General features: G+C 30.9%; 1 protein-coding gene across 1 annotated transcript; it reads left to right on the top strand.

Moving 5' to 3' along the window:
- Window positions 1-6,118: 6,118 nt before the first annotated feature.
- On the top strand, window positions 6,119-10,786 carry LOC149506088 (NAD(P)H-quinone oxidoreductase subunit H, chloroplastic). The gene is made up of 2 exons (XM_089757889.1): window positions 6,119-8,288; window positions 9,410-10,786. Exon 1 carries the CDS (start codon window positions 6,553-6,555, stop codon window positions 7,732-7,734), a length of 1,182 nt encoding a protein of 393 aa, XP_089614015.1. The 5' UTR covers window positions 6,119-6,552; the 3' UTR covers window positions 7,735-8,288; window positions 9,410-10,786.
- The last annotated feature ends 9,214 nt before the right edge of the window (window positions 10,787-20,000 follow it).

Below are 20,000 nucleotides of genomic sequence, written 5' to 3' on the forward strand. Positions count from 1 at the left end.
ACTCTATAGGTAGAAAACCGTCACACATGCTGACTAAGAAACTGACAGGAATTCATCAAAGCCGAAGAAAAGGGCAGGAATTGGAGGAATTGAAGGAATTGGAGGAAAGGGAGGAAGAAACAAACATAGAAATAGAAACTATTTCCAAAGGGGGGGAGGAACAGGTATCCACCAAAGAAAATCTTTCTTATTACCCTTTTTCGAAAGAGACCGACTATAAAAATAGCCCAGTTTATGAAACTTCTTATCTGGATGGGAATCAGGAAAATTCGAAGTTAGAAATAATATCAGAAAAAAAAGAATATAAAAAATTATTATGGTTTGAAAAACCTCTTGTGACGCTTATTTTTGATTATAAACAACGGAATCGACCTTGGCGATATATAAAAAATAATCGGTTTGACAATGCTCTAAAAAATGAAATGTCACAATATTTTTTTTATACATGTCGAAGTGATGGAAAAGAAAAAATCTCTTTTACATATCCACCTAGTTTAGCAGCTTTTGGAGAAATGGTACAAAAACAAATAGATTTTTTCACACCAGAAGAATTGTTTTCTGACGAATCGTATACTGATTGGAGTTTTATCAATGAACTAAAAAGAATAAATTTAAGTAAGGAGTTTATAAAGAGAGTCGAATATTTAGATAAGGAATATTATATATAAGGAATCTTTTGATCTGGGCATACTTGAAAAAAGGACTCGATTTTCTAATTATGAAACTAATGAAGAAACTAATAATGAAACTAATAATGAAACTAATAATGAAACTAATAATGAAGAAACTACTACTGAAACTAATAATGAAACTAATAATGAAACTAATAATGAAACTAATAATGAAACTAATAATGAAACTAAAAGAAATAATGAAATTAAAAGAAATAATGAAACTAATAATGAAACTAATAATGAAACTAATAATGAAACTAAAAGAAATAATGAAACTAAAAGAAATAATGAAACTAAAAGAAATAATGAAACTAATAATGAAACTAATAATGAAACTAATAATGAAACTAAAATAAAATACTTGCCTAAAATATATGATCCTTTCTTGCAGGGACCCTACCGCGGAAGAATCAAAAAATTGTTTTCACCTTTAAGTGAAAAAACAAACACGGATCCGTTTTGGATAAATAAGATTCATGTTATACTTCTTGCTACTGATTATTACGAATTTGAACAGACAATAGATACACTCAAATCATTATCAACAGAAAAAGAACTTTCTTTATTGACAGAAACAGAAGATGAACAGACAATAGATACACTCAAATCATTATCAACAGAAAAAGAACTTTCTTTATTGACAGAAACAGAAGATGAACAGACAATAGATACACTCAAATCATTATCAACAGAAAAAGAACTTTCTTTATTGACAGAAACAGAAGATGAACAGACAATAGATACACTCAAATCATTATCAACAGAAAAAGAACTTTCTTTATTGACAGAAACAGAAGATGAACAGACAATAGATACACTCAAATCATTATCAACAGAAAAAGAACTTTCTTTATTGACAGAAACAGAAGATGAACAGACAATAGATACACTCAAATCATTATCAACAGAAAAAGAACTTTCTTTATTGACAGAAACAGAAGATGAACAGGGAAATATCGATTCCGAGGATCGAGTCAAAATTTTGAAATTTTTATGCAATATAGTTATAACTAATCCCGACAATCAAACAATTATAAAAAAATCTAATGGAATAAAAGAAATAAGTAATGGAATAAAAGAAATAAGTAAAGAAGTTCCTCGATGGTCATACAAACTACTCGACATTTTCGAACAACACCATAGAGGAGGCGAGGAACACATGATAACAGATTATGCAATTCGTTCAAGAATCTTCCGGTACGCAATAGTTTTTTCTAAGGAGGAGTTAAAGGATGATTTTTTTCTACCAAACGATATAGAAAACGACCTATCTTTGATGGAATATTCGCCAGAACCGAATTTTCGTCGAGACATAATAAAAGGTGCCGTGCGTGCCCAAAGACGTAAAATAATTAATGGGGAACTGTTTCAATCAAATGTGCATTCCCCACTTTTTTTTGACAGAGTAGACAGCCTCTTCTTCAGAGTGTTCAGATCTTTGTATTCTGATATTTCTTGGCTGATAAAACTAATATCTCGAAATTGGATATGGAAAAACAAAGAATCACAAATTTCTGATTATACAGAAAATGAGGAGGACATAAGAGAAGAAGACGAAGAGATAAGAGAAAGCATAGAAAAGATACAAGAAAGAGACAAAGAGGAAGAAAAAAGAAGAGAAAGCATAGAAGAGATACAAAAAGGAGACAAAAAAGAGAAAGAAAAAAGAAGACAAGAGTCAGAGGCAGATGACTTCCTGCTGGACGCAGCAGAATTTTGGGATATCGTCTTTTTTGGTCAAGGACCAAGGGGCATCATGTTAATAGCCCAATCGATTTTTAGAAAATATATTCTATTACCTTCATTGATAATAGCTAAAAACATTGTCCGTATATTATTATTTCAAATTCCTGAGTGGTCCACGGATTTCAAGGGTTGGAAGCGAGAAATACATGTTAAATGCACTTATAATGGTCTTCAATTCTCCACAAAAGACTTTCCAAAAAATTGGTTATCAGAAGGTATCCAGATCAAGATCCTATATCCTTTTCGCCTGAAACCTTGGCGCGGATCTAAACTGAAACCCTCTCATAAAGATCCAATGAAAAAAAAGCATAAAGATCCAATGAAAAAAAAGCATAAAGATCCAATGAAAAAAAAGAAAGTTAAAAAGAATGATTTTTGCTTTTTAACAGCTTGTGGACTGGAAAGTGACTTACCTTGCGGTCCTCCTCGAAGACGGCCTTCGTTTTTTCAGCCTATTTTTAACGAACTAGAAAAAAAAAGTGAAAAATGGAAAATTTTTAAAAAAGGAAAAAAATTGTTTCGAAAAGTCTCAGGAGAAACAAAAATTCCATTTGTAAAGGGAATAATAAAAAAACTTTCAAAAAGAAATCCAGTTTTGGAGTTGAGAGAAGAATTGGGCGAAACTAAAAAAGATTTGGGCGAAACTAAAAAAGATTCGATAATCAGTAATAAGATGATTGACGAATCATCCCTTCAAATTCAATCTATGGAGCGGACAAATTATTCATTAACAGAAAAAAAGATAAAAGATCTGACTGAGAGAACAAACACAATCAAAAATCAAATAGAAAAAATTATAAAAGACAAGAAATTAGAATCATCAAAAAAATTTTGGAAAATATTAAAAAGAAGAAATATTCGATTAATCCGTAAATTCTATTTATTTATAAAACTTTTTATTCAAAAGATATACATAGATATTTTTCTATATATCATTAAATATATCATTAATATTCCAAGACCCAATCCACAACTTTTTCTTGAATCAACAAAAAAAATGATTGATAAATTCATTTACAATAATGAAGCAAATCAAGAAAGAATTAATAAACCAAATAAAAATACAATTCATTTTATTTCAACTATAAAAAATATAAAAAACTCACTTTCGAATATTAGAAATCAAAATGCAAAAGCTTTTTGTGACTTATCCTCCCTCTCACAAGCATATGTATTTTACAAATTATCACAAACCCAAGTTATTAAATTCAAACCTATCCTTCAATATCACGGAACATCTCTTTTTCTTAAAAATGAAATAAAAGATTATTTTGAAGAACAAGGAATATCTCATTCCCAATTAAAACATCATTATGGGTTAAGACAAAAAATCTCTGGAATAAAGGAATGGAAAAACTGGTTAAGGAGTCATTATCAATACGATTATCAATACGATTTAGTTCAGAGTATATGGCTTAGATTAGTACCAGAACAATGGCGAAATAGAGTCAATCAACACTATATGGCTCAAAATAAAGATTTAACAAAATGGGATTCAGATGAAAAAGAAAGATTAATACATTACGAAAAAAAAAATGATTTTCAAGCGAATTCATTACTGAATCAAGAATATAAACTGAATCAAGAACAAAAACGGAATCAAGAACAAAAATATAAAAAAGATAATTTTAAAAAACACTATAGATATAATTTATTATCATATATATTTATTATATATCAAGATATGAGGGACTCATATACTTATGGATCACCATTACAAGTAAATAAGAGGGAAGAGATTCCTTATAATTACAACATGGATAAACGAAAATTTTTTGATATATTGGGGGATATTCCTATCCATAATTATCTAACGGGGAAAACGGGGAAAACGGGGAAATTTTCGCATAGAAAATTTTTTAATTGGAGAATTCTTAATTTTTGTCTTAGAAATAAGACCGATATTGAGTCCTGGGTCGATACCAGTACCAAGAGTAAGAAGACCAGTACCAAGAGTAAGAAAACCAGTACCAAGAGTAAGAAAAATATTAAGACTGTGATTAATAATTTTAATAATTATCAAATATCGAATCTGGAACTTTGGTTCTTCCCAGAATTTGTGCTACTATATAATGCATATAAGGTTGAACCATGGATCATACCAATAAAACTACTTCTTTTCAATTTTAATTTTAATGGAAAAAAAGAGGATCTTGTATCAGATGCAAAAAAAAAAAGAAAATTTAGATCCGTTCTCTCAAATCAAGAAAAAGATGTTGAAGAAGATTATGGTAAATCATCCAATCAAGAAAAAGGTAAATCATCCAATCAAGAAAAAGGTAAATCATACAATCAAGAAAAAGATGTTGAAGAAGATTATGGTAAATCATCCAATCAAGAAAAAGGTAAATCATCCAATCAAGAAAAAGGTAAATCATACAATCAAGAAAAAGATGTTGAAGAAGATTATGGTAAATCATACAATGAAGAAAAAGGTAAATCATACAATCAAGAAAAAGATGTTGAAGAAGATTATGGTAAATCATACAATGAAGAAAAAGGTAAATCATACAATCAAGAAAAAGATGTTGAAGAAGATTATGGTAAATCATCCAATCAAGAAAAAGGTAAATCATACAATCAAGAAAAAGATGTTGAAGAAGATTATGGTAAATCATCCAATCAAGAAAAAGGTAAATCATACAATCAAGAAAAAGGTAAATCATCCAATCAAGAAAAAGGTAAATCATCCAATCAAGAAAAAGGTAAATCAGATCAAGAAAAAGGTAAATCAGACAATCAAGAAAAAGATGTTGAAGAAGATTCTGGTAAATCAAAAAAACATAGAAAGGAAGACGAGAGCAAGAGAGAAGCTCGTTTATTCCTACAAAAGTATTTGTATTTTCAATTCGGATGGGATGCTGATTCTTTCGATGAAAAAATAATCAAAAATATCAAAGCATATTCTTTCATTCTTGGCCTGATAAATATGAATGAAACTTTTCTATACTCTGTTAGAAGAGGAGGAACGAATCTGGATATTTTGATGGATTCGGCGGATAAGTTACTTTTAACTTATCAATACCTACTCAAAAAAGGAGTATTGATTATCGAACCAATTCGCCGGTATGTAGAAATTGATGGACAATTTATTCTATATCAAACTATAAGTATTTCATTGGTTCATAAAAATAAACATGAAATTAATCAAAGACGCAAAAAAAAAAAAAGACGCAAAAAAAAAAACTATATTGAAAAAAATAATTTTGATGAATCCATTGCAAGACATCAAAAAATGACTGAAAATAAAGACAAAAATCATTATGATTTGTTTATTCCTGAAAATATTTTATCCCCTAACCACCGGAGAGAATTGCGAATTCGAATTTCTTTCAATTCAAGGGATAAAAATGGTATGCATAGAAATCCAGTATTTTTAAATAATGTAAAAAACTGTGGTCAAGTTTTGAATAAAAACAAACATCTTGATAGTGATAAAAAGAAACTAATTAAATTAAAGTTCTTTCTTTGGCCCAATTATCGATTAGAAGATTTAGCTTGTATGAATCGCTATTGGTTTAATAGTAATAATGGCAGTCGTTTCAGTATGGTAAGGATACATATGTATCCGCGTTTGAAAATTCGTCAATGGTACATTTTTCCATATATTATGATTGAAAACCGGATTGATTAATTTTATTTGAAAAAATTATAAAGTTCATAACGAACTTAAAATCATTGTGCATATTAAAATGAATGGTATTATTATTATTACTGATCAGTAAAATTCACATTCAAAAAAAGGGGGAGAGAAATTTTTGTTTTATGGTAAAAAATTCATTCATCTCAGTTATTTTTCAAGAAAAAAAAGAAGAAAACAAGGGGTCCGTTGAATTTCAAATAGTCAGTTTCACCAATAAGATACGAAGACTTACTTCACATTTGGAATTGCACAAAAAAGACTATTTATCTCAGAGAGGTCTACGTAAAATTCTAGGAAAACGTCAACGGCTTCTGTCTTATTTATCAAAGAAAAATAACATACGTTATAAAGAATTAATTAGTGAGTTGGATATTCGGGAATCAAAAAATCGTTAATTTGATTGAATTAGTCGATTTATTATATTTTTCATTTTGATGTACTTCTTTTCGTTTTCAACAATTCATGTAAGAATGAATCGAGGAAAAACTTATGAATCTATCAGCTACAGAAAAAGACCTTATGATAGTCAATATGGGACCTCACCACCCATCAATGCACGGTGTTCTTCGTCTCATCGTTACTCTAGATGGTGAAGATGTTGTTGACTGTGAACCAATATTAGGTTATTTACACAGAGGAATGGAAAAAATTGCGGAAAACCGAACAATTATACAATATTTGCCTTATGTAACACGTTGGGATTATTTAGCCACTATGTTCACGGAAGCAATAACCGTAAATGGACCAGAACAATTGGGCAATATTCAAGTCCCTAAAAGAGCCAGCTATATCAGAGTAATTATGTTGGAGTTGAGTCGTATAGCTTCTCATCTATTATGGCTTGGACCTTTTATGGCCGATATTGGTGCACAGACCCCCTTTTTCTATATTTTCAGAGAAAGAGAATTAGTATATGATCTATTCGAAGCTGCCACCGGTATGAGAATGATGCATAATTATTTTCGTATCGGAGGAGTAGCGGCCGATCTACCCTATGGCTGGATAGATAAATGTTTGGATTTCTGTGATTATTTTTTAACAGGAATTGTTGAATATCAAAAACTTATTACGCGAAATCCTATTTTTTTAGAACGAGTTGAAGGGGTAGGGGTTATTGGTGGAGAAGAAGCAATAAATTGGGGTCTATCCGGCCCAATGCTACGAGCCTCTGGAATCAAATGGGATCTTCGTAAAGTTGATCATTATGAGTGTTACGACGAATTTGATTGGGAAATCCAGTGGCAAAAAGAAGGAGATTCATTAGCTCGTTATTTAGTCCGAATCAGTGAAATGACGGAATCCATAAAAATAATTCAACAGGCCCTGGAAGGAATTCCGGGGGGTCCCTATGAGAATTTAGAAATCCGATGTTTTGATCGAGAAAGGGATCCAGAATGGAATGATTTTGAATATCGATTCATTAGTAAAAAACCTTCTCCTACATTTGAATTACCGAGACAAGAACTTTATGCGAGAATGGAAGCCCCAAAGGGAGAATTAGGAATTTTTCTGATAGGAGATCAAAGTGGTTTTCCTTGGAGATGGAAAATTCGCCCGCCGGGTTTTATCAATTTGCAAATTCTTCCTCAGTTAGTTAAAAGAATGAAATTGGCTGATATTATGACGATACTAGGTAGCATAGATATCATTATGGGAGAAGTTGATCGTTGAAATGATAATTTATACAACAGAAGTAGAAGATATCAATTCCTTTTACAGATTGGAATCCTTAAAAGAGGTCTATGGGATCATATGGATGTTTGTCCCTATTTTGACTCTTGTATTGGGAATCACAATAGGTGTACTAGTAATTGTATGGTTAGAAAGAGAAATATCTGCAGGAATACAACAACGTATTGGGCCTGAATACGCCGGCCCTTTGGGAATTCTTCAAGCTCTAGCAGATGGAACAAAACTGCTTTTCAAAGAGAATATTCTTCCATCTAGAGGAAATACTCGTTTATTCCGTATTGGACCGTCTATAGCAGTCATATCCATTTTACTAAGTTTTTCAGTAATTCCTTTTAGCTCTCGCCTTATTTTAGCCGATCTCAATATCGGTATTTTTTTATGGATTGCCATTTCAAGTATTGCTCCTGTTGGACTTCTTATGTCAGGATACGGATCAAATAATAAATATTCCTTTTTAGGTGGTCTGCGAGCTGCTGCTCAATCGATTAGTTATGAAATACCATTAACTCTATGTGTTTTATCAATATCTCTACGTGCGATTCGTTGAAATATAAACTTTTCTTTTCCCTATTCCTTTCGTTCTATAAAATAAGCTGAATGGATTGAATAGATATCTTCGTTATTTTATTATCCTTCAGGTTGATAAACTAAATTAGATAGTTATATATGAGTGAAAGAAAGCAGCTTATAAATTCGCAGTAAATTAAACAAAAAAAAATTTAATCTCATTTCCTATGTACAAGAGTTAAGTGGAAGAAAACATAAGTGGAAGAAGTCTATTACCCCAAGACGGGTTGATTAGTCAATCTAGCTTGAAGCGGGCTCAAAAGATCAACCGTATAGAGTTTTGGCTATCCTTTGTATAGATTCCCATACATGTATTGCCAAACCAAACGGGGGATTGAACAAAAAAATGAGTGGATGGTTAGGAACACCAAAATACACAAAGGATTAGTAATGGAGATTATGTAAATTATATAAAAAGGATATTTCTGGATAACATAAAAAGAATACTAATTGGGGCTTTAAATTAGTAGAAATGAGTAGGCAGTACTACCCACGATTCCGGTCCAGAGTATGCTCCTATCCACCGATTAAAGTAATGACTATCAGGAACGAAATAATCCTTTACTATTTTTTAGTTTAAGCCCCCATTCGTAATTTTCTCAGATCAGAAAGAAGAATAGGAACGAAAAAGAAAGAATAAAAAATAAATATTTTTTTTTTTTTTATTCTTTCTTTCATATATATAGAGAGATATAATCTGTGTCATGATTTATGAGCTAATGTAATATTTAATTTTTTTCGTAATCGAAAACAATGGGTTGAAATATCTATTGATATTTCTACAAGAAGTATTTTATTGAAGGCTTAAGTTATTACTCAACAAATAAAAATTGAAATTAGTAACGGGCGAGATCAATTCAGAAGCACTTTTTTTATTCTTCATAATATAGCAGACAGAATTCCATTGGTATAATTTTGGACCTTCCAATCCATTTTTTCTCTATCTATTCTACAACCATACGAAGAGAAATAATACTGATTCGGTCCTTAAATTTATTTGTGACCCACGAGGAGCCGTATGAGTTGAAAACCTCATGTACGGTTTTGGACTAGCGATGGGAACAGTGATGTTATCATCGACTATAATTATCTAACAGCTCAAGTACAGTTGATATAGTTGAGGCGCAATCAAAATATGGGGTTTGGGGATGGAATTTGTGGCGTCAGCCAATAGGGTTTATCGTTTTTCTAATTTCTTCTCTAGCAGAATGTGAGAGATTACCTTTTGATTTACCAGAAGCCGAGGAAGAATTAGTAGCAGGGTATCAAACCGAATATTCGGGTATCAAATTTGGTTTATTTTATGTTGCTTCCTATCTAAATCTATTACTTTCTTCCTTATTTGTAACAGTTCTTTACTTGGGGGGTTGGAATATTTCCATTCCGTACGTATTCGTCCCTGAGCTATTTGAAATAAATAAAATGAATGGAATCTTTGGAACGACAATTGGTATCTTTATTACATTAGCTAAAACTTATTTGTTTTTGTTTATTTCTATCGCAACAAGATGGACTTTACCTAGGTTAAGAATGGACCAATTATTAAATCTTGGATGGAAATTTCTTTTACCCATTTCTCTCGGTAATCTATTATTAACAACTTCTTTCCAACTTCTTTCACTGTAAAGAAAAAAAGAATACGAGATTCATGACTTGGTTCAAACAAGAGAAAGAAACAAACATAAAATTATTCATAGATATTCACGATATGTTCCCTATGGTAACTGGGTTCATGAATTATGGCCACCAAACAGTCCGAGCAGCAAGGTACATTGGTCAAGGTTTCATGATTACCTTATCCCACGCAAATCGTTTACCTGTAACTATTCAATACCCTTATGAAAAATTAATCGCATCAGAGCGTTTCCGTGGGCGAATCCATTTTGAATTTGATAAATGCATTGCTTGTGAAGTATGTGTTCGTGTATGCCCTATAGATCTGCCTGTTGTTGATTGGAAATTTGAAACGGATATTAGAAAAAAACGATTGCTTAATTACAGTATTGATTTCGGAATTTGTATATTTTGTGGTAACTGCGTTGAGTATTGTCCAACAAATTGTTTATCAATGACTGAAGAATATGAACTTTCTACTTACGACCGTCACGAATTGAATTATAATCAAATTGCTTTGGGCCGTTTACCAATGTCAGTAATTGACGATTATACAATTCGAACAATTTTGAATTCGCCTCAAAGAAAAACTGAGTAAGTAAACCTCCTATTCTATTAAAGAGAAATTTCCAATTCTTTTAAGGTTCCGTTTTGGTTTAAGTTAAAAGAATATTTGGTTTGACTTAAAAGAATGAGGCCTTTACTCTTTGTTTGGTCAATAAATAAAAATTCAATTACAAATTAACTGGTTGATAAGAATTTCGAATTCATTTTTCTTGAAAATCTATTAATATATTCGTAATTATTTCGAAATATATAGTTTCAAAAAACAAAATACCCTTTCGAACCGAACAAAAAAAAAGAATTAAAAACGAAACAATAATTGTACTTAGATCAATTCACACCTAATAGATTAGGATTTTATTCAATTAGGAACGTATCATAAAAAAAAAATTCCTGGTCGGGTCAATAAGATCATGAAAAGCATTTCGATTTATTTATCTCTTATTTTACATATAATGGATTTGCCTGGACCAATACACGATTTTCTTTTAGTTTTTCTGGGATCGGGTCTTATATTAGGGGGCCTGGGAGTGGTATTACTTACCAATCCAATTTTTTCTGCCTTTTCATTGGGATTGGTTCTTGTTTGTATATCCTTATTCTATATTCTCTCAAATTCTCATTTTGTAGCTGCTGCCCAGCTTCTTATTTATGTGGGAGCCATAAATGTTTTAATCCTATTTGCTGTGATGTTCATGAATGGTTCAGAATATTATAAAAATTTTAATCTGTGGACCATTGGGAATGGCCTTACTTCGTTGATTTGTACAAGTATTCTTGTTTCGCTAATTACTACTATATTAGATACATCATGGTACGGGATTATTTGGACTACAAGATCAAACCAAATTATAGAACAAGATTTGATAAGTAATAGTCAACAAATTGGAATTCATTTAGCAACAGATTTTTTTCTTCCATTTGAATTCATTTCACTAATTCTTTTAGTTGCTTTGATAGGTGCAATTGCTGTGGCTCGTCAGTAATAAATCTTTCTAACTAGGAATAGCAAGCAATCCAAATTAAACTTTTTTCTGTCTTATCGCATCTATTTTCCTTGAATTCTTGTTCGTGTATAAAATATAAAATAGAAATTCGTTTATTCGAGATATTTCCAATATATTCTTTTTGTTATATTCTATTCTAGTCAATCAAATCCGTTGAATTATTGTTCATATTAAAATGAATCGAAATTGATAAGGAGTTGGTCAATGATGCTCGAACATATACTTGTTTTGAGTGCCTATTTATTTTCTATCGGTATTTATGGATTGATCACGAGTCGAAATATGGTTCGGGCCCTTATGTGTCTTGAACTTATACTGAATGCGGTTAATATAAATTTTGTAACATTTTCTGATTTTTTTGATAGTCGGCAATTAAAAGGAAATATTTTATCAATTTTTGTTATAGCTATTGCAGCCGCTGAAGCAGCTATTGGATCAGCTATTGTTTCCTCAATTTATCGTAACAGAAAATCAACGCGTATCAATCAATCAACTTTGTTGAATAAGTAATATTAATAATATTAAATTATAAGATTCACCAATTTGAATTAGCATGTCCAATATGTTGGAATCTACATCATGTTTTCGAAAACGTAAGAAATCAAAGTATCTTGGTCCTTTCTTATGAGTTGATCCCGAAGGAAATTGATTAGAAAATTTCTGGTAAATCGTTGATTCATCTGGTGTTTAACTATAATGATTCATTTACAAGTTTACTAGATTGAAATTTTATGATGTTCAAAAAATTATAGATCCCATGTCACATTCAGTAAAAATTTATGATACATGTATAGGGTGTACTCAATGTGTCCGAGCCTGCCCCACCGATGTGTTAGAAATGATACCTTGGGATGGATGTAAAGCTAAGCAAATTGCTTCCGCTCCAAGAACAGAAGACTGTGTTGGTTGTAAGAGATGTGAATCCGCTTGTCCAACAGATTTCTTGAGCGTTCGAGTTTATTTATGGCATGAAACAACTCGAAGTATGGGTCTAGCTTATTGATACGTTCCCGAAAACCCCACTTGAATACATTTTGAATCCATTTTATTTTTTTTTTACTGAAAAAACCCGTGCTCAAAAAAAATCTTTTTTGAGCACGGGTTTTTCTGGTCCAAGTGCATCTTGTCTTTACCACGAATTATTTTCCTTGGTTAACAATAATTGTAGTTTTACCAATATCTGCAGGTTCTTTAATTTTCTTTCTTCCTCATAGAGGAAATAAGCTAATTAAGTGGTATACTATGTGTATATGCATATTTGAACTCCTTCTAACAACCTATGCATTTTGTTATCATTTCCGATTGGACGATCCATTAATCCAGCTGGAGGAAGATTATAAATGGATAAATTTTTTTGATTTTTACTGGAGATTGGGAATAGATGGACTTTCTATAGGGCCCATTTTACTGACAGGATTTATCACTACTTTAGCTACTTTGGCGGCTTGGCCAGTTACTCGAGATTCGCGATTATTCCATTTCTTGATGCTAGCAATGTACAGTGGTCAAATAGGATCATTTTCTTCTCGAGACCTTTTACTTTTTTTCATCATGTGGGAGTTCGAATTAATTCCCGTTTATCTACTTCTATCCATGTGGGGGGGAAAGAAACGTCTGTACTCGGCTACAAAATTTATTTTGTACACTGCGGGGGGTTCCATTTTTTTATTAATAGGAGTTTTGGGTATCGGTTTATACGGTTCTAATGAACCAACATTAAATTTTGAAACATTAGCTAATCAATCGTATCCTGTCGCACTGGAAATCATATTCTATATTGGATTTCTTATTGCTTTTGCTGTCAAATCGCCGATTATACCCTTACATACGTGGTTACCAGACACCCATGGGGAGGCACATTACAGTACTTGTATGCTTCTAGCCGGAATTTTATTAAAAATGGGAGCGTATGGATTAGTTCGCATCAATATGGAATTATTACCCCACGCTCATTCCATATTTTCTCCCTGGTTGATAATAGTGGGTACAATGCAAATAATTTATGCAGCTTCAACATCTCTTGGTCAACGGAATTTAAAAAAAAGAATAGCCTATTCCTCCGTATCTCATATGGGTTTCATAATTATAGGAATTGGCTCTATAACTGATACGGGACTCAACGGAGCTATTTTACAAATAATATCTCATGGATTTATCGGTGCTGCACTTTTTTTCTTGGCAGGAACGAGTTATGATAGAATGCGTCTTTTTTATCTCGACGAAATGGGTGGAATGGCTATTCCGATTCCAAAAATATTTACGATGTTCAGTATCTTATCGATGGCTTCTCTTGCATTACCGGGCATGAGTGGTTTTGTTGCAGAGTTGATAGTCTTTTTTGGAATAATTACCAGCCAAAAATATTTTTTAATGCCAAAAATACTAATTACTTTCGTAATGTCAATTGGAATGATATTAACTCCTATTTATTCATTATCTATGTCACGTCAAATGTTCTATGGATACAAGCTATTTAATGCTCAAAGTTCTTATTTTTTTGATTCTGGACCACGAGAGTTATTTGTTTCGATCTCTATCTTTCTACCAGTAATAGGTATTGGTATTTATCCGGATTTTGTCCTCTCATTATCAGGTGAGAAGGTCGAAACTATTCTATATAATTATTTTTATAGATAGTTTTGATGAATAAAACAAAAAATCAAAAAGTAATCCTATGATTTTTAAAATTGTTCGTTGTACAGTGAAAAAAAAAAGAAAGAAGTCTTTTTTCTTCTCTTAAGTTTAAGTTAAGTAAAAAAAGGTAAAAGAATTAAATTGAATTTTAATCAGACATCTTTGGCTTTTGTTAGAACCTTTTGAATCAAGTAGTGGAGTGATTCAAAAGGTTCTTGACAGCTTACAATAAGTTTTCTTATATATACGCTGTCCTATCTTAGTATTTGTTAGGCTTAGCCTTTTTATTCAATTCAATTAGATGTTAATGTAAATGAACCATAACTATGTAAACCTATTCCTAATAGATTGACCCCAAAATAGCATATCCAAATTATAAGAAATCCCATAGAAGCCACAAGTGCGGAATTTACACCTTCCAAATTTTTATTTGTTCGGGTATGTAAATAAATCGCGAATACGGTCCAAGTAATAAATGCCCAAGTTTCCTTTGGGTCCCAATTCCAATATGATCCCCACGCCTCATTAGCCCATACGGCTCCCGAAAGAATTCCTATGGTTAAAAAGATAAACCCGAGACTAATAATACGATAACTCCAACGATCCAATTGTTGAGTCAATTGATACCTGTAAAAATTTTTAGAAGAAAGAAAATAAGTGTTTAATAAAACATTGCTTCTTTCATTCATGTATTGGATTTCGCCAAACGAAAATGACTGATTTAATAAATTATTGTTTTTACCAATAATTTTTATGGCTTTTCGAAATGTAATGACTAGAAGAGCTACTGATAATAATGATCCACATAAAAGAGCTGCATAGCCTAATACCATCATACTTACGTGCATCATTAACCACTGGGATTGGAGAGCAGGCGCTAATATTGCGGATTGATGCATTTTGGTTAAAAGACCCGAAGTGGCAAAGCCTTGGGTAAAAATAACACTTGGTGCGGTTATTGCGCTTAAATCATTTTTACGCTTTTTAAAATAGTAAACCATATGAATAAGGGAGAAACCCCATGAAAGAAAGATTAATGATTCATATAAATCACTTAATGGGAAATGTCCTGAATAAATCCAACGAGTGACTAATAATCCTGTTATACAGAAAAAGGTAACTATCATGCCCTTTTCTGATGAATCATATAGTCCTACGACTTCATCGACTAATAAGAATAAGGTTAAAAAATGAATTGTAATTACAATTGAAACGACCGAAAAGGATATATGAGTTAATATATGCTCTAAAGTTGAAAAAATCATAAGAATTCTGAAAAAAGCGAGGGTTTCTAGATTTTATGGAATGGAAATCAGGAATTAAATTCATTATAGGACTTATTCTATCTCTTTTAGAAGATACTATGCCGCTACTCGGACTCGAACCGAGATGCTCTAGCACTGCTTCCTAAGAGCAGCGTGTCTACCGATTTCACCATAGCGGCTTGCTCGAAATCATAATAAGCCATTTTTTATTCAATCGTCGAGATTGAAGGTGAAGGGGTCAATTCAATGTAAAATGTAAAAGAAGCATTTAATTTAAATTGATGAATAAAAACTCGTTTAAATAGCAATTTGAAGGTTCAAAAAGAATCTTTATTATTTATCGTTTTATTTAATTATCCTTTTTTTTATTTAATATTTAATTTAATATTTAATTATTTCAACAGAGATTTTATAGTTTGTGTTTTCCTAAAAGAGAACTCCTCTATTGTAACTAAACTAACTAGTTGTAACTTCAATTCATAGATAGAATTCAACAAAAAAATGTTCTTTATCATTTTAATTTTTTAATGATTCATCTCTCATTCTTTTATATGATTTTTATGAATCTATAAAAAAAAAAATGCTTATCAATTGAATGAATAAATGAATGAAAAAATATTATTTTTAGAGATCACAATTTCAGCACCACATCCAATGATTTCAAAAGATTTATGTAATTTGCATAGCTTTGTATTAATCGTTAGGATTTTGCGTTTTAAGGATTTATCAAACCAACTAGATATTGGGTTGTACACGTTACGTTATATAAAAAGCGTTTCGATTCCTGTCATAATTGTACCATACTTCAAAAAAGTATTTCGAATTTCGAATTCTAAAAATATGTCTTGATTCATCTTCTTATACAAACATAGAATTTTTTTAGATCATTTTAAATTGATACATTATTTGTATATCCACTAAATTATAAAGGGAGTTTTCTCAATTGGGTTGAAAGCAAGGGAAGGATATATAGTAATTCAGAGAAATAATGATTCATAAAGTTACAAAATTGAAACTTAATGGATTAGTTTCAACAACCCAGTTAAAGCTCTTATATATATGTGCTCCGATATAGCTATAGTATAAATATACAAATTTTTATTATTTAATTATTTAATTATTTATTATTATAAATTGAAATTGAATATTATAAAAATAACAAATTATTATAACACTAAGATACCAAATGGGGCGATGGGGAAAATGAGAATCCCCATCCCGGAAATGAAAAAAAAAAAGATATTCAAAAAAGAAAACCTTTGTATCTTATTCGAGTTAAACCAATTCAGATTAAAAAAAAATTATTTGTCGTACAAAAAAACTTTTTGAATTACCCGTAAAAATAGATCTCGATAATGAAAAAGCTTTCAACGCCGCCCAATATCCTTTCTTTTTCCAAACATTTTTTCGAATACGCTTTTTTGATGTAGAAGTACGTTTTTTTGGAACTGCCATTCAAAAAAAAGGTTATTTAGTGCTATAGTTGGATGTCAAAGACATCTATTTTTAAAACAAAATGATCGGTGTCTTTATGTCATTATTTATCTATTCCTATAGATTTTCTAGATTAATAGATTTTCTAGATTATAATTATCTATATACTACTATATAAATTTCATAAGAACTAAATAGAGATGGGAAAATAACATAAAATGCTTCTATTCTAGAAAAAAAAAAAAAAAAAAATATGATATAACCTTTTTTTATTTATATTCCATACACTATCCAGAAAAAAAGAAGAATTTGTATTTAATTTATTGGTACCTTTCTTTTTTATATCTCCATTCAAATCTATAGGATAGATTAGGATCTATTATGATATATAAATTGAATTGATGAAATCAAAAAAACGTAAAAAAGAGTCTTTCCTTCTCTATCTCTGCCTATTTTTTTTGTCGTCCTACATTTATAATTTATACATCTCCATTTATACACGAAAAATACATCAAAACAAAAAAATGTAAAAAAACCATTTTATTTACCTAATAAAAAACAAACTTGAATTTTTTTCTATTAATTGGTAATTGGTCAAGCTCGAAGAGAGAGTATGCCCAATTTTCATTTTCAATCAAATTCGAATGAGACTCGTAATTAATCTGTTAAAGGATACATAATTTTGAAAAAAAAAAAGAATATTTTTTTTTTCCATTAGTAACTCGGTGATATCATTTGATTACTTCTAACTTCGAAATTTGAATATTTTTGAAATATTTGAGAAAGATTAAAAGATTAATAATAGAAAATTCCAGTTAACTTTGTAATATCTTGATTGTATTATTGCTCCCTTTCCATCAAAAGAGATAAGAGCCGGTGAATCAGAAACGATTAATTAAGAAAGAATAAGAAAAAAGTTTTTATGGAGCATACATATCAATATTCATGGATCATACCTTTTGTGCCACTTCCAATTCCTATTTTAATAGGAATGGGACTCCTACTTTTTCCGACGGCAACAAAAAATCTTCGTCGTATGTGGGCTTTTCCCAATATTTTATTGTTAAGTATAGTTATGATTTTTTCGGTCGATCTGTCTATTCAGCAAATAAATAGAAGTTCTATCTATCAATATGGATGGTCTTGGACCATCAATAATGATTTTTCTTTCGAGTTTGGCTACTTTATTGATTCACTTACCTCTATTATGTCAATATTAATCACTACTGTTGGAATTTTTGTTCTTATTTATAGTGACAATTATATGTCTCATGATCAAGGATATTTGAGATTTTTTGCTTATATGAGTTTATTCAATACTTCAATGTTGGGATTAGTTACTAGTTCTAATTTGATACAAATTTATATTTTTTGGGAATTGGTTGGAATGTGTTCTTATCTATTAATAGGGTTTTGGTTCACACGACCTGTTGCGGCAAACGCTTGTCAAAAAGCGTTTGTAACTAATCGGATAGGCGATTTTGGTTTATTATTAGGAATCTTAGGTTTTTATTGGATAACGGGAAGTTTCGAATTTCAAGATTTGTTCGAAATATTTAATAACGTGATTTATAATAATGAGGTTCATTTTTTATTTGTTACTTTATGTGCCTCTTTATTATTTGCCGGCGCAGTTGCTAAATCTGCGCAGTTTCCCCTTCATGTATGGTTACCTGATGCCATGGAGGGGCCTACTCCTATTTCGGCTCTTATACATGCTGCCACTATGGTAGCAGCGGGAATTTTTCTTGTAGCCCGCCTTCTTCCTCTTTTCATAGTTATACCTTACATAATGAATCTAATATCTTTGATAGGTATAATAACAGTATTATTAGGGGCTACTTTAGCTCTTGCTCAAAAAGATATTAAGAGGGGTTTAGCCTATTCTACAATGTCCCAACTGGGTTATATGATGGTAGCTCTAGGTATGGGGTCTTATCGAGCCGCTTTATTTCATTTGATTACTCATGCTTATTCGAAGGCATTGTTGTTTTTAGGATCCGGATCCATTATTCATTCCATGGAAGCTATTGTTGGATATTCTCCAGATAAAAGCCAGAATATGGTTTTTATGGGCGGTTTAAGAAAGCATGTGCCAATTACACAAATTGCTTTTTTAGTGGGTACACTTTCTCTTTGTGGTATTCCACCCCTTGCTTGTTTTTGGTCCAAAGATGAAATTCTTAGTGACAGTTGGTTGTATTCACCGATTTTTGCAATAATAGCTTGGTCCACGGCCGGATTAACAGCATTTTATATGTTTCGGATCTATTTACTTACTTTTGAAGGACATTTAAACATTAATTTTCAAAATTATAGTGGCAAAAAAGGTAGCTCCTTCTATTCAATAAAACTATGGGGTAAAAAAGAAGAGCAAACAATGATTAACAGAAATTTTCCTTTATCCCCTTTATTAACAATGAATAATTTATTAACAATGAATAATAATGAGAAGCCATATAGAATTGGTGGTAATGTAAAAAAAGGGGCTCTTATTACTATTACGAATTTTGGCTACAAGAAGGCTTTTTCTTATCCTCATGAATCGGATAATACTATGTTATTTCCTATGCTTATACTGGTTCTATTTACTTTTTTTGTTGGAGCCATAGCAATTCCTTTTAATCAAGAAGGAATACATTTGGATATATTATCCAAATTATTAACTCCATCTATAAATCTTTTACATCAAAATTCAAATGATTTTGAGGATTGGTATCAATTTTTAACAAATGCAACTTTTTCAGTGAGTATAGCTTGTTTTGGAATATTTACAGCATTCCTTTTATATAAGCCTTTTTATTCATCTTTACAAAATTTGAACTTACTAAATTCGTTTGCAAAAAGGGGTCCTAAAAGAATTTTCTTGGATAAAATAATATATTTGATATACGATTGGTCATATAATCGTGGTTACATAGATACGTTTTATTCAATATCCTTAACAAAAGGTATAAGAGGATTGTCCGAACTAACTCATTTTTTTGATAGGCGAGTAATCGATGGAATTACAAATGGAGTAGGCATTACAAGTTTTTTTGTAGGAGAAAGTATAAAATATGTAGGGGGAAGTCGCATCTCTTTTTATCTATTGTTGTATTTATTTTATGTATTCATTTTTTTAGTAATTTACTACTTTATTTTAAAATTTTCATTTTTA

The sequence above is a fragment of the Durio zibethinus genome, unplaced genomic scaffold (assembly GCF_047325235.1).
Source record: "Durio zibethinus cultivar Kanyao isolate XHJ-2024 unplaced genomic scaffold, ASM4732523v1 HiC_scaffold_1, whole genome shotgun sequence".
Classification (NCBI taxonomy): domain Eukaryota; kingdom Viridiplantae; phylum Streptophyta; class Magnoliopsida; order Malvales; family Malvaceae; genus Durio; species Durio zibethinus.